Raw genomic sequence first — 17485 nt, 5'->3', positions numbered from 1 at the left:
AAACTAAACCCCAATACCCTACATGAGCACCAGATGACCCAGCCTCCTGATTCACTAAGAAAATTGAAACCATCCCTCAACTCTCCACCTCCATTTCTCAAAACTTCCCAACGTTATCACACACTTTCTCATTCTGTCCTCTTGTTATAGAAGTGAAATTTCCTGCTAATCCCCCAGCCTGAGTCTTTGATCCTATCCTCCCATCCTTCTTCTGGGACCTTCCTCCAGCAGCCTTCCCCTCTCTCATGCACTGTCAGTCTCTCTTCACTGGCACCATTTCTAATATGCCTACAAACATGGTCACATCTCAACCTGAGAAAAACCTTTCCTTGATCCTTCTAAATCATTACTGTCCTACCTCTCTCCTCTTTCACTGATAATCTACACCTAATACTCATTCCTCACCTGCATTCTGGTTTCTGTACCTGTTACTCTATTGAAAGTACTTTATTAGCTTACCAAACGACCTTCTAATTGCCCAATTCAATGGTCTTTTTAAAATCTTCACCTTCCTTGCCCTTTTGTAATTGATACCCATCCCCTCTTTGGTGGGCATGGAGTCAGGGTAGATCTGAATTCAAATCTGGCCTCAGATATTTACTAACTGTGTGACCCTGAGTAAGTCATTTATTTAACTACTCCCTCCTATTGGATTTTCCTCCTTTGGTTCCAGAGACTCCACATTCTCCTGCTTCTCCTCCTACCTCTCCAAACGTTCCTGCTGTCTCTCTTTTCTGACTTTACGTACTGTTCTTGATTCCCTAATATAGATGTTGTCCAAGGGTTTGTCTTTGGCCCTCTTACTGAACTTTGCACATTAGTTCCTTTATTGATCTCATTCACTGTCCTGGCTTCAGATACCACTTCTTGGCAAACTCCAGTTGGAGCACTATATTCAGTTCATCACATTTTAAGAAGCATATTGATAAATTAGACAGCATGGAAGAAATTAGAAATTGGGAAGGCAGTCAGGATATTGACTTTATACAAGACCTGGCGGTCTTGTCATTTGATGACCAGTTGAAGGAATTGGGAGTGGTTAAGCCTGGTTAAGAGAAGACTGCAAGGGCACATGATAGCTGTTTTCAAGTTATCCAAAGGCATGTAGAAGAGTAATTAGACTTGTTCTAATTCCTATAGGGGTTCCTGTTGAAGGTCTCCCATGATAGCTTGATTATTATTTCCAAAGATAGTCCATCCTATTTTAGGATAACTGTAATATTAGAAAAGATTTCCTTACATTTATCCCAAATCCACCTCTCTACAGCTTCCACCCATCGTTTGCAGTTCTCTCCATGAAGCTGGGTAGAACAAGCCAAATCTCTCTTCCATATTACATTATTTTTTGTTTCTTTGTTTAGGCAGTTGGGGTTAAATGACTTGCCCAGGGTCACACAGCTAGTAAGTGTCAAGTGTTTGGTCTGAGGCCAGATTTGAACTCAGGTACTCCTGACTTCAGGGCCAGTGCTCTATCCACTTCACCACCTAGCTGCCCCCATATTACATTTTTTCAGATACTTGAAGACAGATATCAGATTCCTCCTAAATCTTCTGTGCTTCCAGGTTAAACAGCCTAATTTCTTCAACTGAGCGTCCCATGACATGTTCTCCAGTCCTCACCATCTTGATTGCTTTCTCAGTTACGCTTTGGTTTGTCAATATCCTTCCTAAAATGTGGTATTCAGAACTGTGCACCATGCTCTAGTTGTTGTGTGCTTCTGATAAGCAACCCTATCATGTGTTTCACTTTTTGGCTGCCATGTCACACTATTGACTCATATGGGGCTTGCACTTTGCTAAGATCCCAAGGTCTTTTTTTTGTCCCCACACAATTGTCTAGGCATGCCTTCTCACCGATACTGTACTTAAGTCACTGATGCTTTTAATTCATGTATAAGATTTTTTCATATTTGGTCCATCATTCCAGCTTGATGAGTTTTTTTTTAGCCTTACTCTGAAACATACTATGCTAACTCTCCTTCCCAGACGTGTGTCCAGTGAAATTTTGTTAAGAATATCATCTATGCCATTATTCAAGTCATTAGTAAATTATATTGAACAACACACCATAAAAGACAGACCCCTGGGACACTCCACTCCACTCCACCCCAACCCCCTCCCTGCATGTTCCTACTGAGTCATTGATTACTGATTCTTCTTTGGGTCTAGTCATTCAAACACTTCTGAAGCTATGTAATAGTGCTATACCATGTGGTTCTTATTTTTCTGTCTTGTCCATAAGAATTGCATGAGAAATGTCACTTTGTCAAAATCTAACAGGTAATGCATAAGTGCTTTGCAAACTTTAAAACACTAGAGAAAGTGAGTTAGTATTATTATTATTATCATTAGTGATAAGAACTATACCTGTGATTTCATCAGTATTAGGATTTCAGAGTTGAGGATGCTCCCTCTACTAATGGAAGTTTGCACCTTCTGTACCATAAACAGTCTTAGAAAATTGCCTTAGAGCCCTGAGAGGACAAATGAATTGCCCATGATCACACATTTAGTATGTGTTAAAGGCAGGATTTGAACCAGGTTTTACCAGCTCCGACACCAGCTTTCTATCCACTGCACCATACTGCCATTTGATACTGTTGTCGTTATCATTGTTACAGTATTGCCCTGGTCTGCCAGTATTATAATCCTGTCACACAAGGAAATGAAGTTAGTCTGTCATGACCTGTCCTTCATGGACTCATGCTGCCTTCCCCGTCTAAATGCTCAGAATCCATCAGTTTAATTGTATATTCTAGAATTTTGCCAGAAGGCAAAGTCAAGCTCAACAATATGTAGTTTGAACATTGCACCGTCCTTCCTTTTTTGGAAACTCAGAACCACATTTGCCCACCTCTAGTCCTATGGCACCTCTTCTGTTCTCCATGAGCTTTCAGAGACCACTGATAATGCCTCAGCAATCACATCACAAGTTCTTTTATGTGATAGAAAGAATGTGAGGGTTGGTATCAGACCTGGGGTCCAAGCCTGGCTCTGACACTTAATAACTGTGTAATTGTGGGCAAGTCATGTAATCTCGCCAAGCCTCAGTTTCCTCATGTGTAAAGTTGTTGTTGTTGTTGCTGTTGTTGAGTCGTTTCCACCTCTTTGTGACCTCATTTGGGTTTTTTTATTTGTTTGTTTGGCAAAGATCCTGGAATGGTTTGCCATTTCTTTCTCCAGATATAGAGGAGGAAACTGAGGCAGTTAAGTGACTTGCCCAGGGTCACACAGCTAGTAAGTGTCTGAGGCCAGATTTGAACTCCAGAAGATAAGTCTTCCTGACGTTAGGCCATGTGCTTTATCCACTGTCCCATCTAGCTTCCCTATGTGTAAAATAGGGATATTAATAATCACCTGGCCTACCTTAGAGATTTGCTTTGTAAACCTAAAGTGTTATATAATACAAGTTAACTGTGGGCATAGTTTGTCCTGGACTGGGAATTTATCCCCTACCAATTCCCTCTTAACAATTTTTCTTTTCCCTTGCAACCTGAAAATCTGTATTCTTGATACAGAAAACAAAAGCAAGTAATTGATGCCTGTCTGATGTGCTTATCCTTAATACTATGTGTTGTACTTGATAGGATCATAGATTCAGGGCAGGAACCTTAGAAATCATCTAATTTCCCTCATTTTACAGATAAATAAACTGAGGGCTAAAGAAGTTAAGTGACTCCCCCAGGTTTACAGGGGTAGGAGTTGCTGAGTGTGGACTTGAACCCAGATCTTCTAATTGCAAAGCATGTGTGCATACACGTGTGTGTGTGTGTGTGTGTGTGTGTGTGTGTGTGTGTGTGTGTGTTTGATTTCCCTATTTGACTGCTTCACAAAGGTAGGGACTAAGTCCTGTTCAAACTTCGTATCTTTCCCAGTATATAACTCAGTGGTGTGCACACAGTATGTTTATTGAGTAAATGAGAAGACAAATGAATCAACACAGGAGACTTTGGATTCATTATTAGGTAATTGTAGTCGCCTTTAGACTTACCAAGCATTAAGTCATAAATGACTGAGTAAGCCCTGGAAAACCCAGATCTCTGCTGCCATTCTAAAAGGAGTCTCCTTTCTCCTGCTTTTCCTTCCCCACCATCCCCCTTCCCCTGGCAGTTTGTACTCTACTGCCCTATCAAGCATTTTCTTTTGCACGTGTACCATAAATTTGACATTTCTTCTATTAATCATCCTTCAGCGGGTGAAAGATAATATAGTCTTCAGACTAGGTTCTGCCCTGGGCTTTTCATTCACTTGCTACTCCAGGATGAATGATGGGCCCAGTAGTGGTTTTGTAATGTGGGCCCAGCCATTAAGGGCTGGATTCGTTTAATATCCTGGTTGTAATGTGAAAATGTCCTGAGAGGTGAAAGATGGGTGATTAATATGAATTCCTGCAGATCCTCCCCCATCATCCCTTTATATGAAGATGTCATACTAAGCACATCGGTGTGACTAACTTACTACATTCCCTAACCTTTCCCTACCACAGACATGCATGCATGTATGTACACACACGTGTGCATGCACACATGCGCACACACACACACACTCTATGCAGAATCAATGTAGATTTCTTGCCTACTAAATCTGAATCATCGAATACCTTTAATTAAATAACACGCGGCGAAATCAGGGTGTTGTAGATGCTTTCTAATTGTGATCAGTTAGCCTTTAATATTTCATTTTGATCCTTGAAAGACAATCCATGGTGTGCCTTTGCACACTTCTGTTCTCCTTTTCAATCTCAAGGAAAAATGTTCTTGGTTGTTGGCAGCACAGCATTTATCATCTGTTCAAGGAAACCTCATTTCCATGACAGTGACTCAGCAACTTACCAAACCCAATTAGCAGCTCTGCAGTGTTTTTGTTCAGTCTCTCCCAGCCTATGAAATGAGGTATTTGTATTTTGGGTTTGTTTGGGTTTTTTTACATTTAATTTTTTCTCAATTACATGTAAACAAAAAATTTTAACATTAGTTTTTGTTGAAATTTTGAGCTCCATATTCTTTCCCTCACTCTCTCCCCTCATTTTACATGAGAGCAAATGGAGACTCAGAAAGACTACATGATTTCTAGGGACCCACAACAGCCAGTTAGGGATAGAACCAAGAATAGACCCCTGGCTCCTCACTGGCACTCCAGTATTCTTTGCACAAGACTACAAGGCCTCACTAAGCCAGAGAGATCATTGTTTTAGGAAATAGTAGGGAAATTTGTGAGTTTATTCAATATTTCATGAACCAAAGTCACTTATTTAGCACCGCTGGTGTAATTTCTTATTTAGCACCACTGGTATAATTTCATCCATTCCAACCATAGACATCAATGTCGACTATACATTATAAAGATAGGGAGAGGGTAATCAAGGATGGGAGCGCCTTTCTTCTCTGAGATCTGCTTGTTTGGCAGTAAACAAAAGACACAAGGACCCTCTCTCCACAGTTTTGCTAAGAGGCCCCCAAATTTATAACTCATTCAGTTTCTCCTCCTGCAGAGGCTAGAGTACTATTTGTAAGAAACAGATTTTTTTTTCCCACATCTTCTTTCCTAGGCATTTGCCTGAATTTTATGAAATGAAATTTTTTCATGCCAAGATACCTACATGAGAGGCAAAGGTGAGTGAGTGAGTTCCTTTTAATAAGATGTGCAAATGATCAGTCAGAATTTATCCTCTGCATAGTTTGGATAGCAAATGAAATATTTCCTTTGATTTCTGTTACTGCTCTGCCCAGCCAAGCATATTTAGCATGACTGGTCCTTGCCTTAGTTTCTCTCTGTGGAAGTTATACTTGTGACCAAAAGCTATTGCAGGGTGGTCTTTCATACTTGGAGAAATAATTTGAAGTGTATATACACCCACTTTCGGTGAACAGTGGAAATTCTCAGAGCTAAGCTTAGGCAATTAGGCTTTTCAGAGACAGACAGGCAAGGTAGTATGTAATTGGACCATCAGTGTAAAATGATAATCTCGAACAGCCTTTCCCAGCTCTAAAAATCCCATGACCCCAGTGTTCTCACCAGCTACTTCTTCAGAAGTTTTAAAATCATCATTATTCCACATTCTCAGTGTTCGCTGGCAGGTCATTTTATTAATTTTGTCTTCAGCTTATAGAAAGGACGTTAAAGTTAATCTAGTGTGAGCTCACTTTTATAAATGAGGAAACTAAGGCCTGCAGTTTCCTGAGGTCACATCGGTAGTAAGGGGCAGAGCCGGAATGAAACTGAGGGTCACTGACTCCAAATCAGATGCTTGAAGGAAGGATTCACACTGGAATTATAAATAGCCATTGGCCACATCTCACCAAATATTTGCGTTTTAGCCATTCTTTTATTTTGCTTTCTTCAAAAAGCACACAAAAATTATTCTGCAAAAAAATACGAAATTGTTCTTGAATCAATAAGCATTTATTAATGCTTTTAACTCTTTAATTCCATACACTGAATTATTTTTGTTCACTTGTTTTTTCAGTCGTGTCCGACTCTTCATGACCCTATTTGGGGTGTTCTTGGCAAAGATACTGGAGTGGTTTGCCAGTTCCTTCTCCAGCTCATCTTACAGATTAGGAAACTGAGGCAAACAGGGTTAAGTGACTTGCCCAGGGCCATACAGCTACTAAGTATCTGAGGCCAGATTTGAATTCAGGTTCTCCTGACTCCAGGCCCAGAACTGTATCCACTCTGCCACCTAGCTGCCCCTTGCACATAGTAGGTACTTAATAAATTTTGTTGAATTTAATTACATTTTTACTGAAGCAACTTGTAAAGCTTCCAGGCTTTTGTTGTTACTGGATTTTTTTGTGGAGGACTTTCTAGCTGAAAAAATTGTTTCCTAAAGAGAATCTCTCACCACTTAGTCAGCAAGTCATAGACAAGTGTATTTTCTAAGAGGAAGCAGGAGAGCCCTTCATTCCAGACACATTCACATATTAGTGAATCTGAAGCCTCTGTCTTAGAATTCCACGAACCCATTCTTCCTACTCCTTATTCCTGATCCTTTTCCTTTTTTTCCTCCTTCCTTTTTTTTTTTTGTGAGGCAATTGGGGGTAAGTGACTTGCCCAGAGTCACACAGCTAGTGAGTATTAGGTATCTGAGGCCAGATTTGAACTCATGTCCTCCTGACTCCAGGGCTGGTGCTCTATCCACTGTGCCACCTAGCTGCCCCTCTCGTTCCTTCTTTTTCCCCCCTCCTCTCCCACCTCCATTTTATCCTTGCTTGAACTCTGCCCCTGGCGCTACCCTGAATCTGGCCTCTATATCACTTCTTGGGCATCTGCACTCTAGCTTTCTTCCCCACCAGAAACTTGGACCCTGCCCCTGGAACCATCCTGAGCCTTGTTAGGTGAGTTTTCACCTTCTCTTGTCCAGCTCCTGACCTCCATTCATTTCCCAGCCATCTTCAAACCGTAAAACACCATGGATACCTCTCTTTCCTCCCTTCCTCCCACTACTCATTTTTCAGCTCCCCTGTATGTGTCATTTTCTTCCATTTGAAAGTAGTTTCCTGTCTTGCTGGCTTGCTTGTGTCCTCAGCACTTAACACAGTGCCTGATATAAAGGAAGCACTTTATAAATGCTTTATCTATCTATCCTCCTCTGCCTGAAATTTGTCCCTATTAAAGTCACTTTATGTTAGCTCAACCCACATAAAGTTGCTGGAAACTCTTAAGTGTAATAGTATACAACCATTATTGACCTCATCTTCCTAAAACAATTTAATTAACATATAAAGGAGAGGCTACAGAGATTAATGAGCTATGTATGATCTGCTGAATTCCTAGTGCCACTCAAGTTAATATAGTAGATGGGCGTCTCATTATACATAACTTAGTTTTCACAATCCGTATCCCCCGCAGCTATGTTATAACCAAAATAATGCCCCTTCAAGACTACCCAGTGAAAGGAGACTTTATAAGATACTGTGTCCAGGAGAGCTTGTAAGCACCGTCTTCATCTAGGCCAGAGGTTCTTACCTTTTTTTTTTTTTTTTTTTTTTGGTCGTGGACCCCACAGAATAACATTTTTAATGCATAAAATAAAATACATAGGCTGACAAAGGAAGTCAGTTACACTTAAGTAAAGATGTAAATTTTTTTTTTATATCCAAGTTCACAGAACCCCTGAAATCTATCTGTGGACCCCAGGTTCTTAACATTACATGCCCTCCAGTACATCACATGACTGTCATCTGTTATCCCTCTGTCTTGCTATATAATGAACACTTCTCCTTTTCCAGCCACATATCTCTTTGACAATGTCTTTTTCTCTCCCTTTTGTCTGCAATACATCTTTGGTGATATGTTGCTGCCTCTGGACACTATTGTGTATTTTACCATTGCTCTCTGGTTGACCCACAAGTTTGACTCCTTTGGAAATTGTGGTGTTCCACAATTTATAGAATTGCTGGAAAAATATTGATGTTGGATACATTTACTTAAGATGAGGCACCAGAATACATAAAATATAACATAAAATGAATGCTTTCCTTAGAAATATGGAATAGTGGATAGAACACTGAAATTGGAATCAGGAAGTCCTAAAGTTTGAATCTTACCTCATTCATAGGTGTGTGACAGTGGACAAGTCACTTAACCTCCTTTCCAATCTGGAAAATGGAGATAATAATAGCACCTTCCTCAGAGGGTTGTTGTGAGGATCAAATAGAGAAAACTCTAATTCAAATTGGAAACTCACTCTACCCCTACATTACTTTACAAACTTTAAGATTCTATAAAAATATGAGCTGCTACCAACCCCATTATAACTTTGAGTTGGCCATGCACTTACTGTGACAGTTAATCATTGTTTATAACTTTTCTGGGATCCTTTTGGCATTGCCTTCAAAGCCAGTTTTTGAGCCACACCACAAATCTAGGCTTGTTACTCCAGAGTCCAACCTCATTTTCTTATCCCAAACATCATTACTCAGTTTAACTTACCCACCAGACTTAGCTTTGAATGAAATTTCATCGCTTCCCAAAATCAAATCCACCTGTTAAGTATGACGATTAACTAGTCATCAAGTGAAGTCAACAAGCATTTATTAAGTGCCAGGCGCTGTAAACCAAATCATTAAGTACTGCTAATACAATTGCAAGCAGAAATAAAGACAGTTCCTACCCTCTAGGAGCTTACATTCTGATGGAGGACATAACATATATAAGGAAGGTGGGAGTGGGGTGGGGTGAAGATGAGGGTTCCCAGCTTGGGAGCATAGTTAAAAAAAAAAAGTCTGGAGATTGAGGAGAACAGCTTGGAGAGGAATGAAGAGAGAGTTGACCTGAGTCTCCTCCTTAAAATGGGGGTTCTGGGAGGGACCAGCCAACCAGAAGAAGAGGCCTGAAGGGTGGAGAGTACTTATAGGGTGAGAAGTAATGTAGGGGTAGAGTGAGTTTCCAAGGTGAAGAGATTTCTGGTGCCTGGTAGAGGAAGTCTAGAGAGTCAGGTGTGCAGCCTGGAGGAGAGTGCTGCTGTTGGTGATGTTCAGAAGAGTGTGCTACAGGCTCTGAAGGCAGGTCAGAAGGAGTTTTAAAGAGGTTTTCATCTTTGTATTCCCAGCATCTAGTGTATTACCTTACACAGAGAACATCCTTAATACATGTTAAATGTCCAGAATCCATAGTAACCTCACTGGAATCAGATTAAAGGTTCCCAAGATGACTGCCTTGGGATGGACAGTACTCATTTAAATATGCAAAGTCTGATATGTTTGTTAAAAAACGTAGCCATACCTTGCACTGAGGTCACCGTCATAAAGGATAACAACACTCACAGCCATACACATGGATTGATCACGGTGCGTGTAAATAGCCAGCAGAGTGATGGCAGAAACATTAGTGTATTCACAAAGAGAGGAGCTAGGATGGTCACCAACAAGAGCTGCTCAGATTCAGATTGGTGGATGATCTCTGTGGTCCCATTCAACTCTGAAGTTCTGGGATGTTGTGAACAAGTTGACACATAGGCATCCTAAGTGCTATAATGATCTAAGACATTGGTGGAACAAGAAGGAACTTCAGGATGTCCACTGGATCCTCTGGAGAGGATTTAGGGAAACCCAGGTTAGAACTGTAGCTAGCTATGATTGGCCAAGTTGCAAGATCCCTGAGGTCAGAAATGGTTTCATTCTTGTCTTTATATCTTTGGTGTCTAGCACAGTGACTGGCACATAACAAGGTACTTAATAAATGTTGATTAATTGGCAAGAATTGCATAGGTTAAGAAGACAATCTATATCTTTGCTACATTCCAAGTTAGAATAAATTTTGAAGGAAGGGTTGCCTTTTCTTTTGCCTTTCATCCATCCTTCATTCCCTAACATGGGTATTAGTGTGCATACTTGTACACACATACATACACAGATGAACTTGTTTTTAAAGTGATTTAATTTGCTAATTGAGCTCCAGAGAGAATCTCTTCTATTTGAAGATGACCATAATTGACGTTTTTTTTAGATCAAGTTCTAGTTTTGAGGATATAATAACTCCTTCATATTTAACTAGACTCTAAGAAAATGCTTCAAATTATTTTCTCATCTTAGCCTTTGTTTATCAGAGAAATAAAGAGATCTGTGTACCATATTACACAGTCAGACTTTGTGATAATTTTTAAATTCATGAATAACAAGGATTGAGGAAAGATCTATGGGATAATCTTCAATTATTTGTCTATTAAATCCAGTTGGAAGATGTGCTGTAGAGTAAGGCTTCAATTATTCCCCATGGTTTCAGGAATGGGATGTTTAAAATTAATTGAAGTCTGACCCATTAATACATTGAGACTGCTAGGGGCTCAGATACCTTTCTTCTAGTAGAATACTAGAACCTACCCCCTGGAAACTCTCTTTGACCGAGTTTTACTTGTCTCTTGGGTGGCTGCGGCACACATTGATCTCTCTCTACTGAGCTGATGAACTTACTATCTATGCCTCTCTGATTTGGCAGTTTTCTATATAAGCATTTATAAGCACATATATATTTTTATATATAAGCATTCTGACTATGAAGTAATGAGATTCAGCAAGCCTTTTTGGAGGACATTTGATGTGCGTGACGCTGCCCAGTTTGTTTGGTCTTTCTTTGGTGCTAATGTATATTTGGAGGCATATAACCCATATTTATGATTACCAAAACCCCAAGTTTACCTCAAAGCAGAAGGCCTGGATGAGCTCTGAGATTCCCTTTAAGCTCCAAATCCTGTGATTCTATGAACTACAGGCTTCTAATTAATTATCCACTCCTCCAAAACATATTACAGATCAAATGTAAGTGGGAGGAGATGCTACAGAGAGTAGCTGCCATGCTGTTTAGACCACTCCTCTGTATTAGTCTCCAGATTACTGCTGATTGACATTCTGCCCTATGAACTGCTGAGCCTCCAAAGCCAGAAAGCAAGGCTGTTCCCTTGCCTGTCATGCCCCACTGGCACTGGGCACAAACTATAGCTTGCCAAGCACTTCTGATGTAGTTATGATAGTGATCAATTCAAGGTGAGCATCCTGGTATCATCATTACTTTTTCCTCAAGTACAGCAGGTGAAGAGTTTAGAAGTCCTGATTCTCTCTCTGTCTCTCTTTGTATATTAACTAGGGAGCTTGACTTGGAGTCAGGAAGACATGAGTTCAAATCTTGTCTCAGCCACTTACTAGCTATGTGACCCTGGACAAGTCACAGGACTATTTTGTTGTCATTGTTTCCATTGTTATCTGTATAAAGTCATATTTCCTTTTGCCTTATTGAAGATAACCTTGCTTTCAAGGTCTTATTAATATAGTTAACTAGTGTCTACTACAAAGTCCTGTGTTGAAAACAAAAAAAAAAGGAAGGAAAAAATGAAGAAAAAGAAAAAACAATTTATCAAGTGCCTATTATGTCACCTACTAATCACTTTAAAAATGTGATCTCATTTAGCACAGTACCTGAAACATACAGTAGGTGCTTAATAAATTCTTATTGACTGCTTATCGACTGACAACCTCTCTCAGGCTCAGTTTATTCATCTCTAAAATGATGATAGTAATAACATCTACCTCACTGGCTTTTTGCTGGGATCAAATGAGACAATTTACATGCACATATAGCTCTGTGTGTGTGTGTGTGTGTGTGTGTGTGTGTGTATTAAGTACTTTGCAAAACTTAAATCACAATATAAATGCTACCTACTCTTATTCTTTATCATTATCATGTCCACTGTCCCTCTACCTAATCCCAACCAAGGGTATGGCAATTTCTGTTTCCTTGTGAAAGTCACCATTTCCATACTCTCAAGACTTTGAAAGGGTATCTCCCTTACAAAGTGAGACTGGCCTGATGAACATTACAAATTAGGTCCTCTTGATGCTACATTGGTGGTTGCATACCCAGCCTCTTCTGAGTAGACAAGAAATCTCATTTCTCTCTCTGATATGCTCTATTTCCTTAAAGTATGAACCATCTTTTTTTTTTTTCTGGCAAGAAGCTTTCCCTTAAAGAAGTATTTGGAAGAAAGACCCTTGTATACATAGACCCTTTATTTAAAAAAATAAATTAAAAAAACAGTCTTCCATCAATCTGCAGTCTTTGCATGTCGGTTTGTCACCAATTTGCATTCCTGTTAATCTCATCTTCCGTAACCTTTGGAGCCTTTGCTCTACACTACATAATGATCAGAATTCCGTGTTTCTGTTTCTTTCTAAATAATTGAACCACTGGTTCATCCCACTGAGGCTTCAGGTTCCTAGTCCCTAGTCCTTTGGGATCCAGTCAGTAAATGAGGTAATCTAGCTGTTGTCTGTCATCCTGGCTACATGACCTGCCCTAACCCCTCTTGAATGATGGACTGCCTCTGGTACATCTGCCACCCCTGACCTTCTGTGATCAATTGCTATTACCTGACTAACCTTGTTAACAGCTCAACCAAACTGAAGAGAAATGTAGCGGGAAAAGCAATGGACTTGGGAACAGAATGCCTGTGTTCAGGTCTCTGCCCCTCCCAGGCTATATGACTTTGGCAAGGGGCAGCTAGGTGACACAGTGGGTAGAGCACCGACCCTGGAGTCAGGAGGACCTGAGTTCAAATCCAGCCTCAGACACATAATACTTTTTAGCTGTGTGACTCTGGGCAAGTCACTTAACCCCAATTGCCTCACTTAAAAAAAAAAAAAGAGAGAGAGAGAGAGAGACCTTGGCAAGTAGCATCTCCATACCTGTTTCCTAACATGTAATTCCTTCCTTGTCCTGACTCTTTCACAGAGTTTTTGGGAGAATAAAGTGAGAGAATCTATGTAAAAGTGCTTTAGGACCGTAAAGGAACATTTGAGTCATCATTCTCCACCCTGCTTTGAATTCTTCTATTTTATCCATCATTTCTACCACATGAGAGACATCCTCAAGAAGGCAACGCGGTGTGATGTATAAGAACGTGGCCAAGCTTTGACTCCTATCCCAGAAGTTTAATTGCCTTGTGATCCTGGGAAAGTCACCCAATTTCTCTGAAATTAGTAAATTTCCATTTCCTCAGCTATCAAATGGAGATGATAATCCCCCACAGGATTGGTGTGAAGATCAAAGATGATCTAAGTACCTTGGAAACCTTAAAACTATAAAAATGTTTATTAGATTGAAAAGATTTTATTAGTAAAATAATTTATTCATTGATATTAATTATGGATTAATATTAATATTAATAATCATTGATAATAATCATCCTTGGCCTTACCTTTAATGGCAGCTGCTCAGTCTTGGGAATGCTACTGTGAAAAGCCATGACAGTCTCTTGCCCTATGATTCTACTCAGGATCCCTGTGATTGAGTCACCGTCTACCTAGATGGGATCCATCTTTGACCACCAGTCCCAGCTCCCTCATAACCATAGTCAGCCTCACCCCATTCCTTGTCCCATTCTTCTCTGTTGAGCCCTCTGGAACCTCATTCTATTCTTAACAAACTGCCCTTCATATTAGACCTATCCCGTCTCTATGCTCCCCCACCCCTACCCCACCCCCAATTACTTTGTATATATTTTGCATTCTCCTCCCAGTAGAATGTAAGACCCTTGAGGGCAGGGACTATTTTGTTTTTGTCTTTGTACCCCCAGCATCTATAACCCGATACATATATATAGTAAGCACTTGCTTAATACATGCATGGTGAATTGAATTAAATGCCACAGACCTGTGGCAATGAAAATTAGGTAAGAGGATACAGTAAAGTGACTGAGGAACTATAAGAACTTAGAGAACAGAGACACATGCCCACACTAAGGCCGAAAGCTTTCCTGGAGTAACTATTATCTCTGTCTGGCATCTGCAAAATATTTTTTCCAGAAATCTTCCCCAAACCAATGACTTCCCCCAAAGACTCTCCTCCCGTCCCTAAGGTTCAAGAGCAACCAGTGTTGTCCGTGGATGCAAGCAAGTATCTCCCACCTCCTACTCCAGAAGGCAGCAGTATGTCATCTGAGTTGCTTGGAATAAATTGCTCAGCCTGAAGCACCCAGAAAAGCTGCAGGGGGTGGAGGGAATAGGAACCTGTGGGTGCTTTGAAGCTTCCCTGGGGACTTGGCAAGTGTTTGATTTTTAAAAGCATGTCTCGCTTGCAAAATGCAAGTCCCCAAGGAGCTCTTATATTACAGACAGGCAGATGGGGAGGACCTGAAGAGAGATGTGTTTGAAGGCTAGAGGCTTGCCTTTGCTGGGCCCTGGCAACTCCCTCCCTCCCTCCCTCGTTCCCTACTGGCTCTGGCTTTCCCTCACTGGAGGACTCGATTTGAGTTGTCTTTCCCAAGGCAGTAACTGTCAGAGGAACCATCTGGTTTGATTTCTTGTGCCTGACTCCAAGGAACAGCCATCTCCTCTGGGAAACAGTGGTAGCAGCCAGAACCAGCTGCAGCTGCAGCCATACTGACCCGAGGTCCAGAAGCCAAGCCAGGCAGCAGGATCACAGCCTTGAAGACCTCACTTTGGGGGCTTCCATCTAAAATGAACAGTTCTGAAAAGGACACCCTTCGACTCTCTCGGTTGGAGAGCCGTTTCAATGGAGAAAAGATCTCCAGGTCCACAGTGCGGTGGCAGGCGGCAGGCTTACCTCCTTCTAAGCTTTGAACTACTGTCATTCTCCAGCCTAACCAGATGATCCCTTTTCAGCCCACTCCCTGAACTCATTGTCCCCATTCCTGTGTACATTTATGTTGACTGACATCTTTTCTTCTCTCTAGTTCCCGTTAGATTGTAACTTCCTTGAGGGTACAAGAGTTGCTGTCCTTCCTGCAAATCCTATGAGTCTGCTAGTTCACTGATATAGAGTCTATGGTTGAATTTAGAAAATATTTGCTACTGACTTGACTAATTGCCTACTTCAGAGTTCCCTGCCCTGAAGGCACTTAGATTCTAACTGGGGAGATTACAGGCTTGTATATTGTACAGAATAGAGGTAGGTAATCCTAGATAGTAGAAGCTGGGGCAAATGGGAAAGACCTCCTGAAAAAGATGGGATTTGAGTCAGTAAACAAAGATTTATTAAGTACTTACTGGGTGCCTGGCACCATGGTTTAGTGCTGGGGATACAAAGAAAGGCAAAAACTGTCTGCACTCAAGGAGCTCACCTTTTAATGGGGGAGATGATATGTAAATAACTGTGTACATCTAAGATTATTTCAGGTGAAAGGGATCAGTAAGGGTGGGGGAAGGGACTGGGAAAGATCTCCTTTCCTGAGAAGCAAGAATAGGGTGGAGTATTCCAAGAATGGGGGACAGCCATCAAAAAGACACAAAATTGGGACAGATGGAGTGTTGTACAAGGAACACCAAGAAGAAGGTGCTTCTGGATAGTGGAGTATGTGGAGAAGAATAAAGTATGTATAAGTAGACTGGACAGACAACAAGAGTCTGAATTGTGAAAGGCTTTAAATGCCGAACAGAAGCATATATATTTGATCCTGGAAGTGATAGGGGGTCAGTTTACATTAATTAGTGTTCTATGGTCACAAAGTATATTATGGTTAATTCTAGATTAAGCTTTTTTTTTTAACCTGATACTTAAGATGATTTCTTTAATCCTTTGTTTGGGTTGAGAGATGTGGCCAAAGCATATGTGATTCTTCCATATTGTTAACATGAGCTTTGTGAGATGAAGCTGGGCTTTCAGTTCCTCACCATTCTTTTCTGCTCTTCTGTTTTCCAGGACACAGAGAGTCAGCCATTGCTATCGAATTACTTATCGCCACATGGAGAAAACCCTCACCCAAGAAGAGGTAACACACATCCATCAGTCTGTCCAAGAAGGGGCCGTGCAGCTGCTAGGTGTGGAGGGCAGATTTTGACATGCCTGCTTTGCTGAGGTGGGAGGCCTTCTCCCTGCTCACAGATTCACCTACAGAGAAAGGATGACACTCATCCATGAATTGGGGGCATCAGCTATCTTTTGATAAATAGGTTAGTTTTAGGAATTGTGGAAAATAAAAAATAACTCTAGAGAAATTGTTGACATAGCATCTGTCTTTTATTTTGGTGGGGGGGGGTGAGAAGCAGCAATAACATGAGATTTCTGGCTTGTTATGAGTAGAAATACTCTAGCTGGTGGCACTCATTGTTGTTAATTGGTCCCTGGGTTCCATTAAAGTGTAAACATTAGGTATTATTTCTTGTTTGACAGACCCTTCTTTCCACATAATACATGAAACCAAAGAGGAACATTGTATTCTCCAGGTACCAGAAACCTTTAGTTTTTGGTTTGTTTTTTTTTAAACTGGCCTCCCTCCCTTTTATTTCTTTCCATTTTGCAAAGGGCAAACTTCAGGGAAAGCAATAATGAAATATCAGGGCTTCCTCAAAAGCAAAGGTGCCATCATGTCTCCAAGATGGGGCTTTTCCTTAAATTAAAACAATAGCTTAGAGGTGGACTGACGGCCCTACAGTCTACCATTCTACAGTTTGTTACCCCACCAGATAAGGAGAGGATGAAGGGCTAGCTGCCTCCCTCAGTGTTTTATTTCCTAACAGGAAGCTGCTGTTTCTAGAGGCAACCTTTGAGAAAGAATGCAAGACTTTGAAGTCCTTCCTTTTCCATACCAATCACTTTGTAGCTAGCCTGCTTCATTCATGACCAGTAATAATAGGCAAATTCCATACCTGACATCATGCTGGAGGCTGGTGGAGATTCACAAGTGCTGGGATGAATTTTTTATGAGAAACTGCCATTAATGGTTAACTCTTGGAGGGTCAGTGCAAGGGAGTGGGCAAGGGCAGGGCTTTAATGCAGTTTTACTGTCAGATACTAATTGGAAGGTTTTCCAAGGAGCAGTACTGCCTTCTGAAGGAACAAGAAAAACAAAATTCAGGGTCTTACTCCAGGTTTAGGCAGGAAGATACTGGAAGGGGGCCTGTTTCTAATAGGGACAGGGTCTGAGTGGAGGAGGTACATAGTAAAATTCTGCCCTAGAGCAGCCATCTCTGCAAAGCGTTTTAATGCACCTCAGCTCAATGGCATCTGTTGACTACAATGATGAGTTTCATTT

General features: G+C 40.9%; 1 protein-coding gene across 3 annotated transcripts in view; it reads left to right on the top strand.

Moving 5' to 3' along the window:
- Nucleotides 1-16448, top strand: part of FARS2 (phenylalanyl-tRNA synthetase 2, mitochondrial) — a 611417-nt gene extending 594969 nt beyond the window's left edge. For 2 of the 3 annotated variants that reach the window (XM_027863884.1, XM_027863784.1), the window contains one exon: nt 16153-16448. In XM_027863884.1, the coding sequence (XP_027719685.1) occupies nt 16153-16308 (156 nt within the window). In that variant the 3' untranslated portion in view covers nt 16309-16448. The remainder of the gene's footprint in view (nt 1-16152) is intronic. The other variant, XR_003569237.1, reaches the window with a different exon arrangement.
- Nucleotides 16449-17485: the final 1037 nt, after the last annotated feature.

This window comes from Vombatus ursinus, unplaced genomic scaffold (genome assembly GCF_900497805.2).
Source record: "Vombatus ursinus unplaced genomic scaffold, bare-nosed wombat genome assembly UNPS02000577.1, whole genome shotgun sequence".
NCBI classification, from domain to species: Eukaryota; Metazoa; Chordata; class Mammalia; order Diprotodontia; family Vombatidae; genus Vombatus; species Vombatus ursinus.
Note: the sequence above shows the minus strand (reverse complement) of the source record. Positions and strands in the feature narration are given on the sequence as shown.